Source organism: Lepidochelys kempii, chromosome 2 (genome assembly GCF_965140265.1).
Source record: "Lepidochelys kempii isolate rLepKem1 chromosome 2, rLepKem1.hap2, whole genome shotgun sequence".
Classification (NCBI taxonomy): Eukaryota; Metazoa; Chordata; order Testudines; family Cheloniidae; genus Lepidochelys; species Lepidochelys kempii.
The window spans coordinates 35,055,991-35,082,812 of record NC_133257.1 but is presented as its reverse complement, the minus strand read 5'-3'; the positions used below and the strand labels follow the sequence as shown (position 1 = coordinate 35,082,812).

Here is a 26,822-nt window from a genome sequence, read left to right as displayed (position 1 = left end):
TTGAAGTGAACTCTGTGCAGCACTCATTTTCGGATTGTGACCTCATTAAAGAAAAGATTCAACAAATAAGTGTAACAAACAGGTGGAGAAGGGAAGTCAAGTAATAAAAGCACGTTTGCATAGTTACAGTGTGCACAACTTAATGGTTCCAGATGTTGAATGGGGGGTTATTAAAATTTATAAAAAGTCCAGTTAATCCACGGTCCGCTGAGCTCCCTTATCATTGCTCTCCTCTGGAAAAAGTGACCCAGCCCACAGCCTATTATTTATTTGTTTGTTTCTCTTTGTTTTCCCCATTCCATAGAAGACTATCCCAGCTGCCCCTCTACTTAACATTTTTTAAAAAAATACAAACTATCCCCACAGCTTCCTAAGGTGATGGGCCTTCTCCCTCTACATAAACCTTCCTCCTCCTCCTTAAGTACCTGCCTCATTCACTCTGCAGCTGTCCAATGGCAAATCCCGACAGGTGTCAGGTGCAAGAGTGGAGAAAGTCATTTGAAAAGTTATATGATGTGCTCTGATTTCCCTCAGTGCAGACTTGTGAATGTGTCACCAGGGCATGCCCACTCTCTAACCTCCTTATCATTCTTTCCCAGATCTCCTCCCACTAACAGTCTTCCAGCTCCACAAAACAGCACACCACGTCCAGAACTGCTGGCATCATTGTCAGCTTCCTAAGGGTACAAAAGGGCCATCTTATGACTCTGCTGGCAGGGAAGCAGGGATTCTGGAAACGTGCACCTTAAGACCTACCTCTAGTATAGTGGGGCTCATCAGCTAATCCTCTCTCCCTGAACCCTGTTGCTACTGACAAAGGCGGCTGAGTCTCATTCCTGTGATTGTCTTAAATGACTTCTTCTCCTGGGAAATTCTGTGAAGGGCTCCAGTCCACTTGTTGCTGTAAGGCATCAAAGGGTGGAGGAGTTTGCTGAGGCAGTGTGCCCCCAAAATCTGGGCTTCATGATTGGAGAGGAGGGGTGTTAATGCACATGGGAGGGCCATATTACATCGTTCACTGTTCTTTAATGATTTTCTAGATAATACTTAGTCCTGCTTTAGTGCAGGGGATGGGACTAGGTGACCTATGAGGTCCCTTCCAGTCCTATGATTCTATGGTTTCTAGCTCATGATTATTGATATGTTCCTTTTTTTAATACCCAATTGATGTTCCTTTAAAGGGGTAAGGAAGGTGTATCCCCAAATATAAAGTAATATGGACAAAAAGTAATGCCCTGAGAAAATAAATAGGTGCTGTACCGGTACAAGAATTCCTTCAGCTCATTTGTCAGTGTTTATGCTGAATTAAGGAAATATAACAGGTTTAGCATTTGTGGCAGCACTTCAGTTTCAACCCCTAGCAGCAGACCCAACTTCTGGTGATATCGGAGGATATTTCAGGTTTCAGTTTCATTCAGGCCTTTCAAGTAACTATTGCCATTTGTGCCAAATATTTAATCGTTTTGTGCTGTGGACTGTCGTCCACCAGGAACTGATTTCACCTAAGACTTTTTACAGCCATCTAATAGAAAGATATGTATTCACTCTGATTAGCTCAGGATTTGAACGAGGGTCCCAGAAGAAATATATGAGCCTCTTAAATGCACACAACTTCTAAGAATATGAGTTTAACTGTCTCCCCCTGTGGTAAATAAGCTGTGACAGCTCAATCGGGGGGAAGGGGGCACAAATAAAATTACCACATTATTTTCCTGTGAATATTTTCTGAACATTGATGTAGTTTACATCTGTATCTAATGGAATTTTATGTTGTTTTAATTCTGGTATTTCTTTGAAAGAAACAAATACAAATCCTCAAATGTACTAAAAAAAAAGCTGACAGCAAGGGTAAAATGAGAGGTCAAATCTCATTGCTAGATATACCAGTTCTGATTTTGAAACATGCAGTTTAGTTGGGGTTCAGTAGCTCAAGTAGTATTGCAGTATTAATGAAAGAGAGCTACTGAAATACTGTAACTATCCGTTAAACAGTGGTCACGCTGCATACAGGAAAGAACTTCTACCTCATTGAAAGTGGTTCAGCATAGAATGCTTCCGTTTTGATTCTTTTCTCTCCTAGGATTGAAGAGATATTTTTAAAGCTGTATTGCATAAATAAACTATATAATAGGTGACAATTTTTTATGAAACGCACTATATTCAAATTAAAACATTTACTCCTTTATCATATTGCTAAGGGATCGGTCCTTGGTACTGAAGTCAGTAACAAAACTCACATTCATTTGGATTAAGAAGCAGGCCCTTATTCTCTTAAGAGGTATATTTCTTCTTTATTTCCAATCTGGCATTGTATTTCTTAAAAGTCACTCATCTTGGAATCATCCCTTTCAAAGCTGTCCAGTGTTTAGTTGAATGAGTCTTTTATTGGACTGCATAATATAATGCATTATTGTTTTTTTATTTTGTAGCATCCATGAATTTAAAAAAAAAAAAAGCAAGTTTCACATTTTATTCTGAGCCAAATGCACTACATTTCCCCCAAGGAATGTGAGCGCTTGCTCTTACACTTATTGTTTTAACATTATATAATATAATAGGTTTTACAATTTCTGCAGTCAATATACTGCAGAGTTATAATATGCCACAGCTAAGTTAAAATTAGAGGGTCAGTATCATTTGACAATCTCCTTTGATCGGTAAACAAGGAAAAATTATACAACAGCTTAGGAAATCAACTCATTAATTTTAATTTAGCATTGTAAACATTGTTATAATTGTTAGAGAAGTCCAAATTTGCATGCCGGGCTGTTGAGATGCTCTCTAAAGAGATGTTTGGAGTCCTGGCATTAAAATACTTAGATGGCAAAAGTATTCTACAAAGTGTTTAGTTTGTGCATACAAGTTTAAAATGTTGAGAATTATTTATCAACAGAAAAGACTGTTCACAAAATGCTTTTGATTTATTGCTGAATATACTACAGATCCATATCAGTTATGCTTACCTTATTTTATTCAAAAACTTGTATAAACCATGAGTTGGCATATTAGAGAATAATGAAAAGGCATTAATCAACCTAAGTAAACAAGTACATAGATCTATCTAACAACTATGAAGTAGTTAATAATTTTTTAAGCAATTTTCTTATAGAAAGAAGGTCTAAAAGAGTAGTGCTTAATTATCTGGACTCCTCTGTGCTGGGCTCTCTTTTGATTGTATTAATGAAGCAGCTGGCCCATTGTTTCTCTTTAATTCCTCTATTGTTTTAAGAATATGTCACAGCTCTTTATTCTTTTATCAGGTGCTGTGCAGGAGGATCCACACAATACCTCATATTCCTTCTGTATTTGCCAATGCACAAAGAAACCTCCAAAGCATTTTTCAAAGAAGGGGCACACATAATTTATAAGTTCTATTCCTTGCACTACTCTACTGTCAAGAATTTCAACAGTATTGGATTTGAATTCATTATAATTTCTATTAAGCAACGTGGCTACATATAGATATAAGTACTCTGCTAATGTTGAAAATTAGAGATCTGGGCAGTAACTTGTGCCATACTAAAATGAGGGCATTCAACAGTATAGGAAATTACTCTGAACAGTCACAACCCCATGGAGGGAAGAAAAACAAATGTGAAGATTATGTCCTGTTATGGATTTGCAAATTTCCCTCAAATGCTAGAAATAAAACACAAAGCAAGGATGATATAAAATAAACAAAGTTATTTTTTCCCCAAGGCTGTTAACAAAAAATGTCTTTTTGTAAAATAGGACCATTTCATTCAGAGAAGGGGCAGGTTTCATTCAGTTGATTGTGCCTGGAAGTCATTATGGTCCGTAGACTAATACAAGCTGTTGATTAAATGACTTCTGATAGTCTTCTGACCCTCCTTTATAAAAACGTATGTATACAGGAAATGGCCTCTTATGCTGTTGCAATAACACAGTCAAAAACACTAAGCACAAAATATAGGCAGCCAAAACAATACTTCAGACTCACTGGCACAATAGGTTTGTATTCTGAGACTATTTAAGTATGAAGACTGGTTTCAGTAGCAATTATTTATTTTCTAACCTTGTACCTAAGATATACAATCAAAAATCCAGATTCAAAAGGTTAGGCAGACCAAGTTTTGATTAATAATTTGGATAAAAATACCAAAAAATGGCAGGACTGGCTGTACATTTTTAATGCGTGGGTTCCTTTTCATATGTGGGGTAAGATAGCTGCACTACCATGATGGTAGTGCTTGTGTCTATATGATTCAGTTAAAATGTTCTTGCATTGCATTTAGCCATTGCCTTTGTTTTAAGAGGGAAGTGAAACTATTTTTAGCAACCTGCTCTTTAAAGCTAATTCAAATACAAGCAACAAAGTTACTAATCAGAGGCCATAGGGTGCTATTGATTTTTAAGAAGAGCTTCACCCATTTTAAGTCAATGGGGAACTCTGCTTAAAAATCAATGCCACCCATATAGTCCCTTCACTTCACAGCTTCCCTTCAGAGAAAATCACTCATACAAAAGACAGTAAATAAAGGCTGAATTATTTATAAAATCTCAAAATCAACTGCCTTATTATAGGGAGAGAAAATGAAGAGGCTATTGAAAAATCAAGCAACTTTCTATTATGTACCTAGATGTGCGTCTTACATAAAATAAAGTTTTATAGCAGTATACATATCTATCTCCTCAGTGCGCCCTGTCCTCCTACATACTGAAGGCAGAGTATTACCACATCTGAATGTGATTTAATTGGTTCAATTTACTATATATATATTTTATACCAAGCTTGGTTCCATATCTTGATGAGCCCAGATGTAGTTCTGCTAGTGGTTTACAGCTACCCATTGCTTGCATTTTATTATTTTTACAAAGCAAATGTCTATCAATCATACAGATAAATTAGAAAAAATTCTGCAAACATAACTCATCGCAAAGATTTTTGCAGCATGGTATGTAATTATTAACCTGATTTTTGCCATTGAAAGAAGCCATGAATTGCAGATAGTATGGATGAAGTTAAATGCTTTTATATTAGATACATTTTGCTTATACAGTATTCTATAGGTAGGACCGCATAATATAATTGAAGCTTTGTCAGCTCTGTAGCCTAGCAACAGATAATACTGTTAGGTTACTGAATTGCTGCTGGTTGACAAGTAGGGAGTATTTTTGTGTTTATCATGTCTGCTAATGATGGGATCCTTTCCAAAAGGCTTGTCTTAATCTTAATTAGACTTTATCAACAGAGGTCTGCATGACATTGTGCAGACACCGATTTCATAAATAATAAAAAGTGCAAGTGAAAAATTTGGCAGGAGAAGAAGATATTTAAGGCCACTGATTCTTGTAAGAGCAGCATGAATTTCCAAAATGTAATCAAGTTTGAACTGTGACTCTATTCTTTATTATCAAAACTTGCAGTACACTTCACTGCAGTTTTGACAGCAATTATGAGTATGATTCATAAGCTTCCTGTTAGGAACCAGATCTGTTTGCACAAGAATCTTGATCATAAACATTACAAAGAACAGTAAGTCCACAGTTTTTCAGGGACATCTTTTTCCTTTTCATAGAACTTGAAGTTGTTTTAGTTAGTTTTATTTTTAAGCAGCAAAAGAGTTACTTGTGTTTGCAGGGTAAGAGACAGACGAAGAAGATCCGCAAATAATCTTTCCATTTGGTGGAAGCTATGAAGGTATCAGATAGCTGATTCAATGTGTGATGCAATTTGATAAAGAAATCATGCCAATGCAGTTGGAATGTAATTTTTTGCTCTAGTTCGCACAATATGATATTATTCCACTTCCCCAACTTTCTCTGATTAAATAAACGTTTCTAATTCTTTGCATAACTAGTTAATTATATTTTTATTCAAATGTAAGCTAATAAGGAGTGGGGATAAATGCTTAAGCAATATCTGTTGATTGTTTTTTTGTTGATCTTGGATTTGATGCCTAGATAATGTATGTTAACTCCGTTTTGTTTGGCTGATTTTATAGCTATCATTTTAGAACAGCTATGGAATTGTACTTTCTGTTCCATTGGGCAGCCTCCAGGTTAGAACCTCAGCTGGTGCAAACTGGCTTAGCGCCATTGATTTTAACAGGACTATGTCAATTTATACCAGCTCAGGATCTGGCTCAGTGTTGTCTTGTAGCATTCTGATATATAGCTCATATTCGCTGAAACAAACTTTACCCAAGTGACTCAGTAAACAATGCTGCCTCTTCCTTTGGCTGATCTAATGATCAAATCACTTGGGGCCAGATTGGTCACCCTTGGCATCAATGGGATTACTCGAGTGAGTTACTGGTCACCAATGTGAATAAAGCGTTCACAATCTGACCTGAAGAGCATATTCCAAAACACATTTAAATCAGTGGGAGTCTATCTATTAACCTCAGTGGGCTTTGGATCAGGCCATCGGGACTTGATTCTGCCTGGCCCATATGGGTGTGCAGTGGAGGAGAGGGGACAAGAAGTCTTCCCTGTCACCTCTTGCCAGCCTAGATAAGCGCCAGCACAATTGCAGTTCCTGCACTAAGTGCTCTCCTTAGTCCCTTGTGGGCAGGGAAGAGTGGCTATTGCCCTGACCCATCCCCATCTGCACCGGCCTATGGAAAGGGACAGGCATGCACTGTGGGGAGTACAATGCTCCCCATACCTATGGATGGAAAGTGCTACATAACACAATTAAAGAGCAAATGTATTGGTGGGGGGACCATAATTCTTAGGAATAATCCTAATTGGCTCTCAGGAACTCTGGTGCAAGGATATTGAGTCAGCCCCCTATTCCTGGTGTACAAGGATTTTGATCCAGACTGATTGCAGCTGGAGACCCTGTAAGTAATATCTTCCCCCACCCCCCTCCCCAGGATACAGCATGTCAGGATTGTTGCTGTGGAAAGAAAGGTGGTTTTCTTAATGTGGCACATTTCAATTTTATTTTTAATACAAAATGTATAGCATTATAAGACTACAGCACACGCCCTTATACTACAGTGTTCTTATAAAAATGTATAATAACACACTGAATTATTGTTACACTACAAGTTTCATATATAAATAAAAATAAAACAGAAAGTGTGACACAATCAATGGAACTCCGCCCTCCATTCACACAAATAAGTCATGTATGTGTCCTCAGGTAAAATAGTGTAGCTGGTTACAGAGTCTCAAATTAAAGTCATGTAGCTCAAAGTTGTTATATCTAAGAGGCTGATTAAACATCCATTAGTCTGATTCTCTTCTCACACTGGTTTTGTACTGGTATAACACCAATGGCTTCAGTGGATTTACTCCTGATTTACATCAGTGTGAGGCACTAATCCAGCAATTAATATTCATGTTCCTGGTTGATTATTAAGATTCCAGACTTGTAGATATAGTTGTATTGCTGTCTTCACTTTTCATCTCCTTATTCTCGAAAGGAAATTGGTGAGAGTTGCATCTTTGCATGCCTTAATTCTGGAAAGCAGTGAACCTTACGTTACATGGGTCCTGTTAAAATAAATTGTTTGTAAACTTCATAGCTACCTTCAACTGCTGTAATACTAAAGGTTGAATGCAAAGAAACTTTTCTGCTTTGAAACTTTTATACCACTTTGAGGTCTGGAAGCTCAGCTTTATTTTTCCACTGAAACACATTGTCCCTGATGCTGTTTTGTTTGCTCATCTTTGAAAGCTAATAGACTGGTTTAATTAATTGTCCAAGATTTCTCTAAAACAATGTCTTAATTCTTCCATTTAGCTGTGGCATATCATACACTGTTGTTATCTCCTCCACCAGATTTTTGCAACAAGTTGTTTTAAAACTATAATCTCTTTGAGGGGAAAAAAATGAAGTGCAGTTGAAAAGGCAGTTATGCTGAAAGATAAACACAGCAATATTACTTATCAAAATGAGTACAGTTTTGCTTGCCTAATGAATACAACATATAGCTTTTGCTATATATACAAAACCTTGGGGAACAAAAGCTTTATAACATATAAAGTATGCAACATTATTTCAGGCATAACTATACTGGATATGTATCTAGGCCTGAGAGTGTAGATAACACAATATAAGTGCTTTGCCTGTCTAAACATGTTAAATAAATGAGCATTCACTATCACATTCAAATACATTAGTAGATGTACTTGCATAGTTAATTTTCTTTTTAATGCACTGCACGTGACATTTGCAGCACAGAGCTCTAGTGTATCTTTCTGTTTGATGAAAGTTTCCCCCTTCCTCCCCTTTTAAACAAACCTTTATTTGAATAAGTCTTTATGAAACAGATCTTTGGCATATCTTCTTTTCAGGAAGTTCAGTCAATGTAAGCAGAGATAAAACAGTCATGTTATGAAAAATATTACATAAGAAAATATTTTTCAGAGAAAGATGGTAGCAAACATAAGGGAGGGGGGAAATGACCTTATGAAGAAATCTGATTTCGTCTTTGCAGCTTTTGGCGTTTTTTTATTCTGCTGTGGATGAGGCACTTGGAATAAAACTGAAACTGTGGTATGAAAAAAATATCCAGGAAGTGCAGTAAAAATATAATGATTGGAAAAGTGCCAGTTAAAATAGTTTTGCCTATATCTGAGTTCTGGTCATGTCAGTCTCTTAGGACACAAAAGGGTGAATTAGGGTGATTGTTCTTTAGTTGAACTGATTGTAGAATATATGCATATATTTTTATCATGGCTTCCTTAACAGTATTTTGAAAATTCTTCTACAGATAAAAATAGAACTTTAAAAAGCAGGAGTTATCTGCCTCCTCCTCACAAATAATCCAGTTAGAAAAGGGTTTAAAGATACCACACCTATGTTTGAAGTTCTTCTGCAGATTTATGTTCCCAATTAAATCTTTCTTTTATTATTTTTCATATAGGTGGCCAACTTTGGTGTACCACAACTAAGAGCATCTCTGAGGGTGAAGAGCTAATTGCCTTTGTTGTGGATTTTGACTCAAGGCTACAAGCGGCCAGTCAGATGACTCTTACAGAAGGGATGTATCCTGCACGTCTGCTGGACTCAATACAACTGCTTCCTCAACAAGCTGCTATGGCATCTATTTTGCCTACAGCTATTGTCAACAGTAAGTGAATAATATTGTACCATAGCTTTTTCTAGTTTTGTTTTTTGTTATGTTTCTTTTTTTTTTAACAGAGCAAAAATAGATGTAGAAAATTGGGATGATAGCTGTACAGGATAGTGTTTGGCCCTCCCTCAGACAGAAGCTCTGTAAATCTGTTCGCAGAATTAGAAAATCATAAAAATAGAGATGAAAAGACCTTTTAGCTCACCTGGTCCATCATCTTTCAGTCAATGCAGGCTTGGTCTTCACAATACATATTCTAATATTTATCCAGGCTAGTTTTCTATTTCTTAAGCAATAGAAATAGCTTCTACGACTTCTCTTCTGAAACTGTTTCAAAATGCAATAGAGGTCATTGTCAGAAATTTTCTTTGTATTAGCTCCAATTCATGAAAGCATCTGTATTCAAGAAGGATTCTTAAGCCTGTGTTTAAGTCCCATTGATGTTAAAGGGACATAATCACATGCTGTGTAGAGCAGGACTTAAGTAGGAGCTAAGTGCTTTCTTGAATCAGAGAGTCAAGCTGGGTGAGGTTGGTCCAGTAAAAGATATTACCTCACCCACCTTGTCTCTTAATATCCCACAACCAACAGGGTTACAACAACACTGCATATAACTTCTTGAATCAGAGCATTCAGCCTAAATATTCTGTTTATTAAGTTCACCGAATTACTGCTATTAAGACCCCTAATACAATCCTAATTGCTCGTCTTCCTTGCTGTTGACATCTTTCAAAAAATTGGTAGCTGATATCATGTTCCTCCTTAGTCGTCACTTAACCCTGTGATATATATTTGGCTCTTTTAATCTTTCCTTGTCACTCAGTCCTTCCATTCCTATATTGTAGCACTTCCCTATGCTTCTTGTAGTTTATAAATACTTTGCAATAATTAAGTGACCAGAACGCTACACAATATTCAAGGTTTGGATGCACTAGAATCATATAGGTCCAGATTCAGCCCTTATTCATGTGAATAATACCTATTCTTTGAGTAATCCCACCAGGTTCAATGCTGGATGACTATAAATGTCTTGCCAATAGCTTTATTTTTTCTAGATTGCTGTTTATTTTTTGTGCAAAGAATTGTACTGGTCACATTTACTGTGAATGTGCCGTTAAAAGAAATAAGTTAAAATATACCAGTACCCAGAGATAGTAGTGACAGCAATATCAAGCTGAAATATAAGGAAACAAAAAGCAGGATCATCTGCCTTCTGGAAATGGGCTTTAGTCAGCTGGCATTCTTTTTATTAATGCTAACAGTTAGGGTGGTCAGGAATTTTCTATCGGAAAGTTTTTGTGCAGATTACACAAAATTGAAAAAAAAACCTTCTCATCAATTATTCAGAGTGGACTACATCCACCCTGCCTAAATTGGCCTTCAGCATTTCTTGTCCACTTGTAAGTTAACTCCTTTCTCTTCATATGCCTATATATATTTATGCCTGTATCTGTAATTTTCACTCCATGCATCTGAATAAGTGGGCTTTTTACCCACAAAAGCTTATACCCAAATAAATATATTAGTTTTTAAGGTGCCACTGGAATCCTTGGGTTTTTTTTTTGTGGATACAGACTAATACCTCTGATACAAAATTAAAAATTTCAGCAGGAAAATTTTGATTTTAATTAAAAATTTTGACTTTCCATCAGGAAAATGTAAATGACATATTTTGTTTCAGATAAGTTCAACCAATATCAGAATATTACATTTGACTTGACCTAAAATGTTTTGTTTCAAATTAGATAAAAAAATTGAGCTGCATTTATTTCTGGTGCATTGCCTAATGGCAGTGTAGTTCCATCCCCCATTCTCTCTTTTGGGCCGAGCTCCATAGTAGATGACATCTTTCATAGTGCATTTCCTTTACATGGTGCATCATGGTAATCACATGACTCTACATTTATTATAGGAGATGTTGTCAGGTCAAAGAGCCTATCCCACAGGGGGGAATGGGAGCTGGAACTATAACTAGGGTGACCAGATGTCCCGATTTTAAAGGGACAGTCCCATTTTTGGGGACTTTTTTTTTTTGGCGCCTATTAATCCTTCCCCGCCCCCCGCCCCCCCAAACACACACCCACCCACCTCCTGTCCCGTTTTGTCACAATTGCTGTCTGGTAACCCTAACTATAACTCCCATAAGGCAATAGGGAAATGTCTAGATGGTTTGTTTTGATCAAAAATGTCTAAATGAAGCATTTTGATATTTCTGAATCAAATTTTTTTGGAATTTCCATTCAGAAGAAAACTTCAACATTTTAACTTTTTGTCCTGTTTCAGAAAGTGGAATATTAAGGATCAACCTACAATTAGAGGTCATAGCATATTACAAAATTTAACTCCCAACATTAGTTATGACAAGAATCCAAGAAACAAAGAAAGCATGATCTTTTCAGTTACCGTAATTACTACATTCTTAGATTTTAGGCTACAAAGAGACCATTATGATCATCTAGTCTGACCTCCTGGCTATCACAGGCAATAGAATTTTCCCCAGTGAAACCTGCCTGGAGCCCAATAAACTTGTGATTGAACTAGAACATATTTTTTAGAAAGACATGCAGTCTTAATTTAAAGAATCCAAACCCCAGATTCTGCAAAAACTTATGCACATGCCTAAAGTTAAGCACATTTGTAAGGCTTTGCAGGATCAGGGTCCACGTGACTGGAGAACATCTCTGATTAAATATTTTCATGGTGGTATAATACAGTTGAGACTGCATTTCTGCCACAAACTATTAATTCTATTTTAGTTTAAAAAAAAATTGGTGTCCTAAAAATGTAGGTCAGTGTTTTATGTTATTTTGGCCTATAAAACAAACAAACAAATGTTTTCCCTTGTCCTTGCAAATGACATTGTATGAAACCTGTGGCTGCCTTACCAACATTTTGTTAAGTAAGTTGTTTCTTTAATGGAAAAATTAAAGGACTTAAGCCTGCCATGTTACTTGTTGATGCCGAATACACTGTGGCTAACCTGCATCTGGTTATATTTGCTTGTAGAAGATATATTCCCTTGCAAATCCTGTGGCATTTGGTATCGAAGTGAGCGGAATTTGCAGGCCCATCTCATGTACTACTGCAGTGGGAGGCAAAGAGAGGGAGCTCAGCTGTCAGAGGAGAATGAAGATAGTGCTCATCAGATATCCAGTGTCTGCCCCTTTCCACAGTGCACCAAAAGTTTTTCTAATGCAAGAGCTCTGGAAATGCACCTAAATTCTCACAGTGGTAAGTGCAATATATCCCCCTGTAGATGTAGCTATTCCTTAAACATTAACCACTATAAACCTTATCTTCTTCAATGAGTCTCTAAATGTAAGCAGTACAATCAAGCACTGGAAGTAGATACTACTAAGACATCAGTCATTTCTGGACTGTATTATATAGTCCATGCACCTCTCACATATATCTGTTTATTTTTGTAATTTATTCATTTAATCTACCAGTATTGCATTTATCTGACCTACTTATGCATTTACATAAATCAAACGCTTGGTCATTTAATGGCCTAGATTCTCTCTGATATTTAAACAAAGGTGTAAAGCTTTGTCCCTTGAGAGGTTTGGTTATTTGTAGTATAGGATGGGCATTAGGAACTCCTATATTCTTATTCCAGATCTGATGCTGACTCCCACTATAGTCTAGAACCATATCACAACCTCTGAATTCAGTTTCCTTGTTTATAAAATGGAGATATTACTTCCCATTCATTAGAAAGCTGAAATTTGGCATAGATTTAGACCTATTATCAAGTATCTCTGAGTGTTCTGTTGAAATTTAGCTTTGATTTGATCAGATTATTGAAAAATCACAAGTTGTAAATACACAGAACATTCCACACTGAAGTTTCCACTAGGCATGCAAAGTTTGTAGATGAGAAAGGCTGTGCTGTCAGGTCTAAGCAGTTAACTTGGCTTTAGAGTGAAATATGTACTAAGGTATGCCTGGGAAGAGGCAAATGCTCTTCAGAAGTCTCTGTGGACCGTGTTGGGTAAGTAGGAGTTCTGGAGGGCTTATGTATGTTTTACATTTTTACAGGAGGCAGCTCCAGCCCAGTGTGCCATGGCAGCTGGATGTCACCAAAGGTTTGCAGGAGAAGGTCTCTCTCCTGCGGATCTATTACAGGACAAAGAGTTCCACTGATGGAACGTATGCAATTTGCAGGCACAACTCTGCCCCAATGTGTATATACATTGAAATTACTGTCTTTAACTGCATCATTACATGCTGTTTCTAAAAAACTATATTATAATATCATTTCATTTTCCCCACAACTTCAGTTTAGTATTTTATAGTTCTGTGTAGTGCTTTGTGTATGTCCTTGAAAATCATTTACATAAAAATACATGTTAAACCATAATATATTACATTTCCAGTAGTGTAAACGTGAAAATGTGCAATATGTCTCTGCTCTTTCCCTGAATGGTCTGCTACTTGAAAAGTTCATGTGTAGTGCATGGATAAGAAAATGATGAAAATGCATACTTACAGGAAGGAGAACTCATGTAACAAGCCTGAGGGCTAAATCCACAATGGGGACTTAGCCTCAGCACTGCCACCCTAATGTATAGGTGCCGTGAGCCCAGTGGAATACACAACCCTGATTTCAGAGCCTGGGCTCCTTGTGCATTTCATGGGGAGAGTTATGTACCTAGCAACAGGATTCAATAAGCAGGGAGCTGCCTAAACTATCCAATAGGAAATGCCAAAGAGTGGGGTAGGGCCTAAGCCCCACCCATCAAAGGGACTTAGGTGCCTAAATTTGGGCTGGAGGGAGGGGCCTATCTCTCTTCAGCAGTTAAAAAATGTAGGCACTGAAGCCAGGTCAGCCGTTTCTTGCAAAAAAAGAAAAAAGAAGAGCAGATGGTAGATGCCCTTGTACCCAATAGCCGAGATGTTAGGGCACTCACCGGAGATGAAGGAGACCCAGATTTGAATCCCTACTCTGGAGCAGAGACTGCCCTACCCGTCAGGTTGTAAGCTATTCTATGATAGGATACACTCAATTCCTCCTGTTGGAGCTGTTCCACTATTTATTAAAAGACTTAAATATTCATTAGGCCAGAGAGAAAATGACTCTACAGGCCAGTGGTTAGGGCATGTACCTGGGAGACCCAAGTTTCAGTCCCTGCTCCAATGCATATTTAAGTATTTTATGCACAGTAGAAATGTAGGTGCTCAGGATTAGGCAGCATCTAAGCAGTGTTTTTGTGGATCTAAATTTGGCCCTAGGAAACTAAAGTGCCAGTTAGGCACCTAAGTCCCTTTATAGGTCTAACCCTAAGATAGTAAAATATCATTTTGACAACAATTAGTATAAGTATAGAAGGATGCAAAAATATGTGTTACAATGTGAATAATTTGTTGAGGTCTCTGTTAAAAGTCAAAACCTTCCTTTTCAACTCAGTGGGACTATTTACATGTGTAATAGTAATAGTTACTCACATGTGTTTGGGGGATTAGGACCCCATTGATCAGACAGTAAAGCAAGGTGCCATCTACCTAATTCTAGTATGATAGAAATTAGATACTGTAACATTGTGCACTGTGAAAGCAGTGGGGGATAATCTCAGTGCATTGGATACTATTCCTGCTTCTAAACACGTTTTAAATATAATGTTGCAAAATCTGCATGAACTTCTTCTGAAAGTTTAATGGTTTCAGAGTAGCAGCCATGTTAGTCTGTATTCGCAAAAAGAACAGGAGTACTTGTGGCACCTTAGAGACTAACAAATTTATTTGAGCGTAAATTTGTTAGTCTCTAAGGTGCCACAAGTACTCCTGCTCTTTTTGAAAGTTTAATGGCTGCCACTTTTGCCTGTGTGACAGATGACATGCTGGCGGACATCATGAACTGAACCAGGGGCTACACAGCTAAAACTACAGGTCTTTACAGCTTGTGCTAAAGAACTGTGCTCTAGCTGGGTGCTATAACAGACCCACATCCTCTATGGATCAGCACAGAGGGGGGCATAGAACACACACTAACCAGTGTGTTACATACTTCCTTGGGCAGGTAATCCCAAGCATATGAGGCCCACAGCAGTTCATATCCTGGACAAACCCCCCATATGTGATGGCCACAGGGTACTTTGACCAGCACTAGGGATTGAAGCAGTGTCCTCTGGGTCTTAAAGTATGAGTTTTCACAGCTTGTGCTAGTTTCACTGTGGTGCTCACTGCTCTGCACTGCTCCAGTGTTACGAAGAAACTGTGAACGCAGTTTAATTGACCATGTGCACATGCACATATATATAATGTTTTAAATCTAAATCAAACATAGATATTTTTCCTTCCAAATGTTTCTTCATTAAACTCATAGAAGCCCTGGACTCCTCTTTAGACAATGTAGGCCATTGTTGGTCTTCCAGCACAGAACTCTGCCCTTAGTTGTGCTCTGTAGGCATTTATAGCTTGAGTACACCTGAAACACACTCTCATTCTCTGCACAGATTGTGGGGATGGTTTGAATTTGCTTCTGTTCTTACACTGTACTTGATAGGAAGAGCTCTGGTGAGTTCATATCTAAGAAAAATATGTCTCAGTAGGGCTATGATTTTGTCATGGTGGTCACAGAAATTGTGAATTTTAATAAAGTCCATGAAATGGCTGTAAAAACATATTTGGTTAGCCCCCCCCCCCCCCCAGACTGAGTGGCCTTGCCCCCAAACTGAGTGATGTGTCCCATCCACCCTTCTCTCTCCATCCACAGAGGGATGGATGGGCCAAATGTGAGTGGCTCCACAACCTCATGGACCAGGTTGCAACAACCAGAGTGGGGAGCCAGACCCAGCCCTGCAGGGCATGAGCTGCCACTGGGGATGAGTGTGGAGTGGGGTTACTCTTCAACCTTCCGGCTCTCCTGGACCTGATCTTTGAACATCCTCATCATACTCTTGTGCATGCTGATGTAGCAAAAATTGCATTGTTTTGTGACCTTTCTCTGTCTTACTGTTTTTTCTTGCACCTCTGCCACGAAATTTACTAAAAATTTCCATTCTGAAATTGTAGCCTTACTCCTTACCTGCAATAACTGCATGTGACTATTAGTGGTGTAGGGCTAAAAGAGTACTATCTTCATCGACATTTTTTCCTCCGAGTCCAGCCCTCCTCCTTCCTCACAGTGGACTCACCCTTTCAGCAATCCTCCCACTGAGTTCCCATTCCAGAGCCCTGGATCTTCTTTCCCACATAGGCAGTTCATCTCAGCCAAGCGGGCACTGGCCAACAGTAATGGAGATTATTGGAAATGTGCTGTCTGCAACTCTGCCTCTGATTCAGTGCTTTTTATAGGCCCCCTCTGAGCTTGAGGACTGAATCTCAAGCATATTGCCATGATATGTTCCTGTGATCAGAGAAAAGTGAACATACTCCTGAGCCTTTTGATTTCTCTGTGGCTCCTACTGAATATCCTTGTGTGGAACATCGGACCCCAATGCTTATTGATCTATGGGGAACAACATGCTTTTTCCAAGTGGAAATTGCTGTTTCTAAAACTGGAATGGGTTAGTTTGGCATTTCCATTTAGAGAGAGCCTGATCTATTTTTATTCTTCCCCTACTCTGGCCCTTAATTGGAGGGCTCTCTGCTTCATATCTGAAATTCTGAATCCATGCTGAACTCAATATGGAAAATGAGCCAGTTCATGGCATATATAGTCACAGTTGATAAATTTGGGAACCTCTTATAGCAATTGGTTGGAAAGAGATTTTGAATTGATTTAAGCATTGCCTGAGTGACCAATATGGGTGAATATTTACAGAACATTTTCACCAGAGGAAAATGAGTTGTGCTCATGATGTTTATATTCTCCATATGATTGCTTTTCATGGTATACTGCATGAGGGGAAAGCAGTTACCCTAACTTGTTGTGTATTATTTATCTTTTCCATAGGAGTGAAAATGGAAGAATTTCTCCCACCTGGTGCTAGTCTGAAATGCACAGTTTGTAACTACACTGCAGACTCAGTGATAAACTTTCATCAGCACCTGTTTTCACATCTCACTCAAGCTGCCTTTAGATGCAATCACTGCCATTTTGGCTTCCAAACTCAGAGGGAGTTATTGCAGCACCAAGAGCTACATGTCTCTGGCAACAAGCTGCAAAGAGAAAGTGACGTTGAGCACTCTCCAGGTGGTGCTGAAGAAGCTTTACAGCCAGCAACAGACCTTCTGAACAGAAGTGAAGTTCCCCAGAGCCAAAAGACCATGCAGACTAAGGATGCAAGTTCGGACACTGAGCTTGACAAATGTGAAAAAAAGACTCCACTTTTCCTTCCGGCCCAGAGGCCAGAAACACAGCCTGTAACAAATAAACAAAGTTTTTCATACACAAAAATAAAATCTGAACCATCTAGCCCAAGACTTGCCTCCTCCCCAGTTCAACCTAATATTGGCCCTTCTTTCCCTATGGGACCTTTTCTCTCTCAGTTTGCTTTTCCCCAGGACATCACAGTGGTTCCCCAGGCTTCAGAGATCTTAGCCAAAATGTCTGAACTGGTCCATCGAAGACTGAGGCATGGCAGTAGCAGTTATCCTCCTGTAATTTACAGTCCATTGATGCCAAAAGGGGCTACTTGTTTTGAGTGTAACATAACATTCAACAATTTGGACAACTACTTGGTACATAAAAAGCATTACTGCAGCAGCCGATGGCAGCAGATGGCAAAGTCACCAGATTTTTCCAGCATTTCTGAAAAAATACCTGAGGCTGTAAGTCCCAATAATGGCCAAAGTTCTATAAACATTCTGAATACTGCTCCTCACACCTCCGATGCAGAGAACCAACTTCTTCAGACATCTTGCATCAACTCCTCCACTGTCTTAGATTTGATTGGGCCAAACAGTAAGGTTCATGAAAAAGACTTTTCGGCACAGGCTAAGAAGCTCTCAGCTGCAACCAGCAATGATGAGAAAATGAATGGAAAACCTGCTGATGTGAAGAATCCCAGTGCTCCTTTAGTAGAAGGAGAAAGTGATCCCAACAAAACCACATGTGAAGCTTGCAATATTACTTTCAGCAGACATGAAACATACATGGTCCACAAACAGTATTATTGTGCCACACGCCATGATCCTCCACTGAAGAGATCTGCTTCCAGCAAAGTGCCTGCTATGCAGAGAACAATGCGCACACGTAAACGAAGGAAGATGTATGAGATGTGCCTACCAGAGCAGGAGCAAAGGCCTCAGCTGGTTCAACAACGGTTTCTTGAAGTGGCTAATCTTGGCAACCCTTGCACATCCACTCAAGAATCAACAGAAGGTCTTGGAGAATGTTACCATCCTCGGTGTGATATCTTTCCAGGAATAGTCTCAAAGCATCTAGAAACTTCGTTGTCCATTAACAAATGTATTCCAGTTTCAAAGTGCGACACTCCACACTCCACAGTTTCTTGCTTGGAGATGGATGTACCCATAGATCTCAGCAAAAAATGTTTATCACAGTCAGACAGGACATCCACCTCTCCAAAAAGGCTTCTGGACTACCATGAGTGCACAGTTTGCAAGATCAGTTTTAATAAGGTAGAGAACTATCTTGCCCATAAGCAAAATTTTTGCCCTGTCACTGCACATCAGCGTAATGACATGGGACAGCTTGAGGGCAAAGTGTTTCAAAACCCAGAAAGTGAACGAAACAGCCCTGATGTCAGTTATGAAAGAAGCATAATCAAATGTGAGAAAAATGGAAACTCGAAACAGTCTTCTCCCAATGGAAACTTGTTTTCTACACACTTAGCAACTCTTCAAGGACTTAAAGTCTTTAGTGAAGCAGCCCAGCTTATTGCTACAAAAGAAGAAAACAAACATTTGTTTCTTCCACAATGCCTTTACCCTGGAGCAATAAAGAAAGCTAAAGGAGCAGATCAGCTTTCTCCATATTATGGCATAAAGCCAAGTGATTACATTTCTGGTTCTCTCGTCATCCATAACACTGATTTAGATCAAAGCACAAATACAGAAGGTGAATCTCCTAAAGGCCAGATACCTTCAAACGGGTGTGCTGTGCAGAAGAAAGAGTCTCTTCCATTATTGCCAAAAAACAGAGGCATGGTAATAGTTAATGGTGGACTAAAACAGGAGGAAAGGCCTGCAACAAACCAACAACAAGAGAACATTTCCCAGAATCCTCAACATGAAGATGGGCACAAATCTCCCTCTTGGATTTCTGAGAATCCTTTAGCTGCAAACGAAAATGTCTCTCCAGCTATTCCTACAGCGGAGGAACAGTTGTCTAGTATAGCAAAAGGTGTGAATGGTTCTACCCAAGCCCCAACCAGTGGGAAATATTGCCGACTGTGTGACATCCAGTTCAACAACCTTTCAAACTTTATAACTCACAAGAAGTTTTATTGCTCATCACATGCAGCGGAACATGTCAAATGAAACAATTGGTCACCTTTGGTACCTGTGTTTAGTATATTGTTCCATACAGTCTAAAGAAAGCTGTGTGAATTACATCTGGACAATCAGGAGATAATTCATTATTGCTGAGTTGAAGACTTCAAGGTGTAATTTCATTACAGTCCATTAGTAAAGTGTATTATTGGTGCCATTTTCAAAAATATTAATTTATTTTACCAGCAGTATTCATAGCTGTAGTTATGTTATTTTTTATTTAAAAACTTTATATTAAAGTCATTTGTAATGTTATTGTATAGTTATTGTGTAGCACATATGGTTTGCACTGTATAGTAGATTTTAAAGAAAATAGTCACAAACAATACAGAAAAGCATTTTAGAAATAGCTTCAAAAGCACTTGTGTATCCTGATTTTTTTCTTATATGCTGTTGCAGATATATGTATCTGCTAAAATATAACTTGCAAAAAAGTTTCAACTATGCTGTAAAGTTCGCCTTAAAATTTCAATTTTTTGAACTATTGGGCTCAGTTTGCACTTTATATTTTAGCAGATACAGTACCTTAGTCATTAGGCTTTGCATTTGTATGTAGCAGTATGTTTCTGTCCACTTTCTTAATCTGAAACGTACGTTAAATGAAGATGGCAATTTTTTTCTTGTATAGTACTTGTATTTTCTTTCGCTGATGCATCTCTGTCTCAATTTTTAAAACTTTGCTGTTAATGCAATACTTTATAAGAATGAACAAAATTACTGGAAGCAGTATTGTAAGTAATGAAGTCATATCAAGTCAGTTTTATCTTTTGAAAGGCACAGTCTAAAATGAAACCCTAAACTCAATGCTGCAAGTATGAATCTAATTCATATATAAGATATATTTAAATAGAAGAGTAGCAATACTGCAACTGGTGATCACACAGATAATGTTCTACTTCTGATAGAAATAATTTCTCAACAGATGTTGTTACTATGCATGTATATGGATGGAATAAAATTCCAGATCATTGGAGACGTTTGGCAGTAATTTTTTTGTTTTGTTTTGTTTTGCTCTATTTGCAAAGGTGTAGATATCAAAACATTTAAGTGAGCAGTTGGGGACAGGCTGACATCATACACTCTGCACTTGAAGTAAATATATCTGAAAACAGTTTAAAAGGAGAAAAGAAGCAGGCCTGTTATACGCAGGGTATTTCTTTTAATTGGAATCAAGGAAGACTACTTCACTGAAGACCAAGGGCTGTATGGTGATATGCTGAAGCCAATGGAACTACGCTGGTGTACACCAGCTGAAGCTATCGCCCTGTATCTTTTAATCTCACCAGTGATCTTTAAGAAACGAAACAGCAGTATTTTCAAACAAATAGTAATTGGCTTTATAGTGGCTAATCTTTTATTTTAAAAAATATGTACAACCTAGATTAATAAATAATAAATGCTATGCAAGAATTGACATATGATATTAAATATCAAAGGGCTGAAGAAAGAGTTAATATCCTGAGTTCCCAACCATGCCGTCTCCTCCCGCTGTTTCAGACAGATTTAATGTGGAAAAAAATAAACTGCTGGCGCATTTTTTAATCTTATAAACTTGTGAGACCTTCACATGAACAAATCAAATAAACAACTTTAGTTAGTTTAGTTTAGTTCCCTTATCAGCTAAGTACAAACACCTTGTCAAACACAAAAAGGAATGATATTTACATCGAATAGCTATGTAGAACCTGAAAACATTTTATTTTTTAATTGCTGAGATTTCTTTATGTTTCTGAACAACATGAGGTCCAAATTTTGTAAAAAGGATGTGATTTGTTTGCATGTTCAAGATATGAGTATAAAATGCCTGATACACACCTGCATGTCTGGCTTGTGCACACTCACAAAGCCCCAATCTGGGCTGCATCTTGAGCATATGCAATTTTCAGAACGAAGGCTCAAGAATTTTACAATCTGTATTTATGCTAATTTCAGCACAATTCCTCATTTCAGCTTCATGCACAAACATTGTATTACTGGAGCTTAACCCTTTTGTTTTAGGTAAAGAGAAGTGGTGACCTCAGTCAGCATTTTATGGGCCACATTCTCATCACATTACACTGGTGTCAATTCAGAGTAACTCTGTTGACTTAAGCAGTAGTACGCTAGATTTACACATATGCAGCTGAAATAAAAATAATTTTCATATTAAGCCTGAAATATCCCATTTCTTTTTATTCTACCATACACATTTTTTAAGAGGCAAAACAATTACACACATTTGTACAGTACTTTTAAAACTGAAGATGTGTTAACCTGGAGTGAATCCTTTCACAAAAATTAACATAGTACATATCTATGGTGACCTAGAATTTATAAATGATTCTATATTTTACTTTCTTTATTTAGAAATAATACACTCACAAAGTAAAGATTGGTAGGCTGTCCCAAAACAGGCAGAATTTAATGGCATTATCCATTTGGGACTGTCCTGTTAGAATGAGGAATCAACTTTGGGGGCCTAGCTGCCATACCTGTTTGTGTAAGACTGAAATGGTGCTCCAGCTAATACTGTGGATGGGGTTTTGGAAAGGTCCATCAACCACCTGCATTTTTATTTTTTAAGGCTATTTCAGGCTGTGTGCAGGAAAAATTCCTGTTCAAATTGTTGGGCGTTTTTGCTACTCAAAGATTATAGAGGCAATGGGGCTGGTTCTCCACTCACACGAGTTTTACAGAGATGTAACTCCATTGACTTCAATGAAGTAACAATAGTAGAGTGAGAGGAGAATCACACCCTTGCTATGTTACTTATATTCATTTACTACACCTACAGAATGCCAAATTGGTGTAATTATGCTACTTTACAATGCCTAGGCAGGTAGTAAGAAGAATCACTAACATTCATTTTATTTCTTATTTATTTTTCATAAATTATATATCTATCAGTCTGATGCATCTAACTGTGCACATTGCTCGTCTAAGTAACCCCATGTTCCAGTTACTTTACCTTCCTTTTTCTCCTCCCATTCCTTCCATTTCATTGTTATACCCATTTGTTATGTCTTACCTTAAACAAGATTGTAAGCAGGGCATGTCTCTTATTAGCTCTTATAAAGCATTTACCACAGCTGAGCCCTGATCTTGACTGGGGCCTCTAGTCACCACAGTAATATCAATAACAAATAATTAAAAGTAATATGCCCCCAATACCTGTTTTCTGACCAACTAATGACTTATAACACCTGTGAATTCTGCCCATGGATTTTGTCAAGTGTTACTAGAGCTGCTCAAACAATCTTAAAAATCATGTATTTGTTGTGTTTGGGCCTTTTTTCTATTTGTGGGGTTTTATATGTTTGTTCATTATTTGTCTAAAAATTCAACAACAGAAAAAAAAAGTGAAATCCACAGTGAGCACTCCTCTAAAGCAATGATTCTCAACCAGGGGTCTGGGTCCCACTGTGGGAGGCCGTGAATAGGGTTCAGGGAGTCCACCAAGCAGGGCCAGCATTACTTGCTGGGGCCCAGGGCAGAAGCTGAAGCCCCACCACATGGGGCTGAAGCCCAGGGCCCTGAGCCCCACTGTCTGGGACTAAAGCCAAACCCTGAGCAACTTGCCTTTGCGGGGGGCCAATGTGGCATGGGGCCCCAGGCAGTTGCCCTATTTACTACCCCCTAATGCCGGTCCTGGCTTTTATATGCAGAAAACCAGTTGTTGTGGCACAGGTGGGCCGTGGAGTTTTTATAGCATGTTGCAGGGTGGGAGGGGGCTCAGAAAGAAAAAGGTTGAGAATCCCTGCTCTAAAGTATAAAATACATGGAATTCAGCATGTGATTGGTCACCTCAGTTAAACAGTTTGGTTCCAAGGCCATTATCCCAGGCAGCGCCTGAGGAAATTATTAGGGTTATTGAGGGAGCGAGTGGAATGCACATAAGGGATAGAAATGCAGCAGAAAGTAATTAGGCCCAGGAAAAACAGAGCATTTAAAATCTTTTCTCGTACAAGCCAAAAGGAGTGGCTATACAAGTAGGCCCACACCTTGAACACTGGGTGCAGATGGGGTCATCCCATCTCAACAAGGATATATTGGAATTGGAAAAGGTTCAGAAAAGGGCAACAACAAAATGATTAGGGGTGTGGAATGGCTGCCATATGAGGAGAGATGAATGAGACTGGGACTTTTCAGCTTGGAAAAGAGATGACTTAAGAGGGGATCTGATAGAGGTCTATAAAATCATGATTGGTGTGGAGAAAGTAAATAGGGAAGTGATATTTACTCCATCTCATAACTCCATCTCATAACACAAGAACTAGGGGTCACCAAATGAAATTAATAGGCAGCAGGTTTAAAACAAACAACAGGAAGTATTTCTTCACACAATGCCCAGTCAACCTATGGACCTTTTACCAGAGGGTGTTGTGAAGGCCAAATCTATAACAGGGTTCAAAAAAGGACTAGATAAATTCACAGAGGATAGGTCCATCAATGACTTTTAGCCTGGATGGGTAGGGATGGTGTCTCCAACCTCTGTTTGCCAGAAGCTGGGAATGGGCAACAAGGGATTGAACACTTGATGATTATCTGCTCCGTTCATTCCCTCTGGGGCATCTGGCATTGGCCACTGTCAGAAGACAGGATACTGGGCTAAATGGACCTTTGGTCTGACCCAGTATGGCCATTTTTATGTAGGCATCATACTTAAAAAGAGCTAGTTCCTTTCTGACTGAGGATATGGAAAAGATAAAAACCTGATATATTTTCTATCAGGCTTTGGATTCAGTTTTTGGTCACATTGAGAACAAGTAATTTGTGTGTGAATGTACATGTGCAGTCCTAATTGTGATGGTTGTAGCCAGATCTTAGACTGGCTCAGCAAGCACTGCAAATTCTAAAAGAAGTCTGACTCATTTTATTGCCCAAGTTCTACAACTCTGGTTTTGGGGGTTTGCTCTGAAATTCCTACATATATATATATACCACAATACACATAATTTATATGTTTATCACACACAGATTGAATTCATTGGCCTCAATTTTGTGTCACAACATTTTACAATATGTGTAGCCCCAGCCACACAGAGCATTATCACATAATTTTGTCTGTTTTCTGTATATTAACAGTGTTACTATCAGGGACCTTGTGACATTGTTCTACTGCCATTAAAATGCACTTATATTCATAAAATCATAATAAACAAACATACTCACTAAGCGTCTAAGTTATTGAATTAACTAGTCTTCCAGTTCTCTCACCTATCACACAATCCACACTACTTTAGTTGTCGTTTGTGATGCTTCCTCCAAAGAATGAAGACTGTTGTCATACTCTGTGCTGAGTTAGGTGACCCATTAGTCCCATATACAAGGCATTCCATGCAGAGGGAGGAGGAGAAACTAAAAAAGAAGACAACGATGAAGATAGAAATGGGAGGACTGTATGGAGGTCAAAGCCAGCAGCATTGGTAGAGTGCAGACATTGGACTGGAGATATGCTAAGAAAGATGTTGAAGATGTAGACTTGGGTGCAGAGAGAGAGACAAAAGGGTGACCAGAAACGCACCAGCTCTTCAGGACAGGGACCATCTTTTCGTTATGTGTTTATATACCACCTAACAAAATGTGGTAGTAGTCCAAGAGTGGGGCTTACATGTGCTTCTGCAATACAAATAGTAAATATGCTAGCTCACACACAAATAAAGGTTTTTTTTATGCATATTGACATTTTCGCTTCTTCCACGCATTTGGGTGGAAAAGTGAAGAAAGAAAGGGTACAAATATGATTTGTACAAATCACAATTCGGAATCCACTAACAGTTGTGAAAATATTTTTTCCAACAATTTGCCCAGCTCTATTACACTAAAAATAGTGACCATGAAGTCATCTGACCCTGCAATGTGAGCTGCATATAAATGTACTCTCTTTTCTGACCCACTAACGTTGCCAATTTGAAAAGTCAGCTGCTAGCAAAACAGTTTACAGCCCAGTATTAACATGAACAATATTTTCATGTTTTATAAGGAGAAGAAATTCATCTGTGCCGAACCTTCTGTTGTGTAGCTCTGACTGACAGATTCAGATGCATGGGTGGTGTGTGAACTGCCAGCTTGGGGAGGCTAGTCCCCAGCCCTACCCATTCTGCCTGAGGCCACTCACCTTCCACGCCCCCTCCCTCCTACTGAAGCCCAGAGCCCTCTCACCGTGGCCACTGGCACCCCCAGCCCCAGAGCGCCAGAGCCCCGGTCCAAGCCATCCCCACCACACAGGGGGAGCTGCAGAGGGATTCTGGGGGTGGAGTGTGGGCAGAGCCATGCCTGGCTGTTTGGGGTGGCACAGCCTTCCCCAGCCTATAATACCCGCCGCCCATGTCAGAAGCACTGTTCATGTGGAAACCACAGTCTTCAATCTAATCCTGACAAAAAAGCCTTCCTATTCCCATTCTTCCTTTGACGCATGAGTCACAAGGGCAATAAATGGAGAAGCTGGGATGTGAAATGGTAATAGCTCTTCAAAGGTAGTCAGCAATAGTAGATTGTCCCTGGATGGTTTGGTTGGTTCAATTCGCTTGGGAGGACTCACCTTCACTTCATTTTCGCTTTCTTTTTCCGTAAGATTTGTTAAACCCCTGGCAACTAGACTATTAGGAAGATATGGGGAAAATACCACTGGGCTGATTATGTTGGCATTTTTGCCTGTGGGAGCAAGAATGACAGTCTCTTTTTGTGCTTTAACATTTTCAATCTGCTGTTAATTCTGATGATGCTACTTCTCCTGCTCCCTTCCTTCCCTGTCCCCGTCCCCCGAGATATAATTGTGGAATCTAATAAAAGACCCGTAGGCTCAAGGACTGATCAGAGAAGAAAATGGCTTAGAGAGAAGCTGCCTCATTCTGTGATTGAGGGTCCCATACTGGGGGTAAACATGCAAAAGGAGAGGCGCACGTGGGTTCGCTGCCACCATTTTTCAAGCCAACAAAATAAAACAAAAAACCTGCCTTTGAACAAAAAGAACAGTTAGGGAGAAACCTTTAAATCTGTTTTGACAGCACATCTTCAAACTACTCTTTGAGTTAAAGGAAGACGAAATTAGATGTGGATTAACACATGAAAACTGGTCTGAAGCTCATTTTTTTCCATAGAGAATAAAAAAAATTGATGATTTGGCACAATTGGAAGGGTGGGCCAGATTTTTAAAGGTATTTGGGCAGGCGCATCATTTGTTATAGCACAAGGGGCAGCAGCCCCCTCCTCCACGTAGGTTTGGTCTCCTGCTAGACTTTTTATAGGTCTATGTGCTCCGTAATGGCTTCCACTTTTGGCCCCACCTTCCCCTCCGACTTTGCAGGATGTAATATACTCACATGTAATGCTCTGTATCTGACACAAATTCCCTCCTCGCCCCCGCTGCATTTTTCTGAAATGATGACC

The 26,822-nt window shown here is 38.9% G+C and overlaps 1 protein-coding gene across 7 annotated transcripts in view; it reads left to right on the top strand.

Moving 5' to 3' along the window:
- The window catches only part of ZFPM2 (zinc finger protein, FOG family member 2), a 445,053-nt gene extending 424,626 nt beyond the window's left edge, over positions 1-20,427 (top strand). For 6 of the 7 annotated variants that reach the window (XM_073330330.1, XM_073330331.1, XM_073330335.1 and 3 more), the window contains 3 exons: positions 8,844-9,050; positions 12,060-12,284; positions 16,951-20,427. In XM_073330330.1, the coding sequence (XP_073186431.1) occupies positions 8,844-9,050; positions 12,060-12,284; positions 16,951-19,442 (2,924 nt within the window). In that variant the 3' untranslated portion in view covers positions 19,443-20,427. The remainder of the gene's footprint in view (positions 1-8,843; positions 9,051-12,059; positions 12,285-16,950) is intronic. The other variant, XM_073330336.1, reaches the window with a different exon arrangement.
- Positions 20,428-26,822: the final 6,395 nt, after the last annotated feature.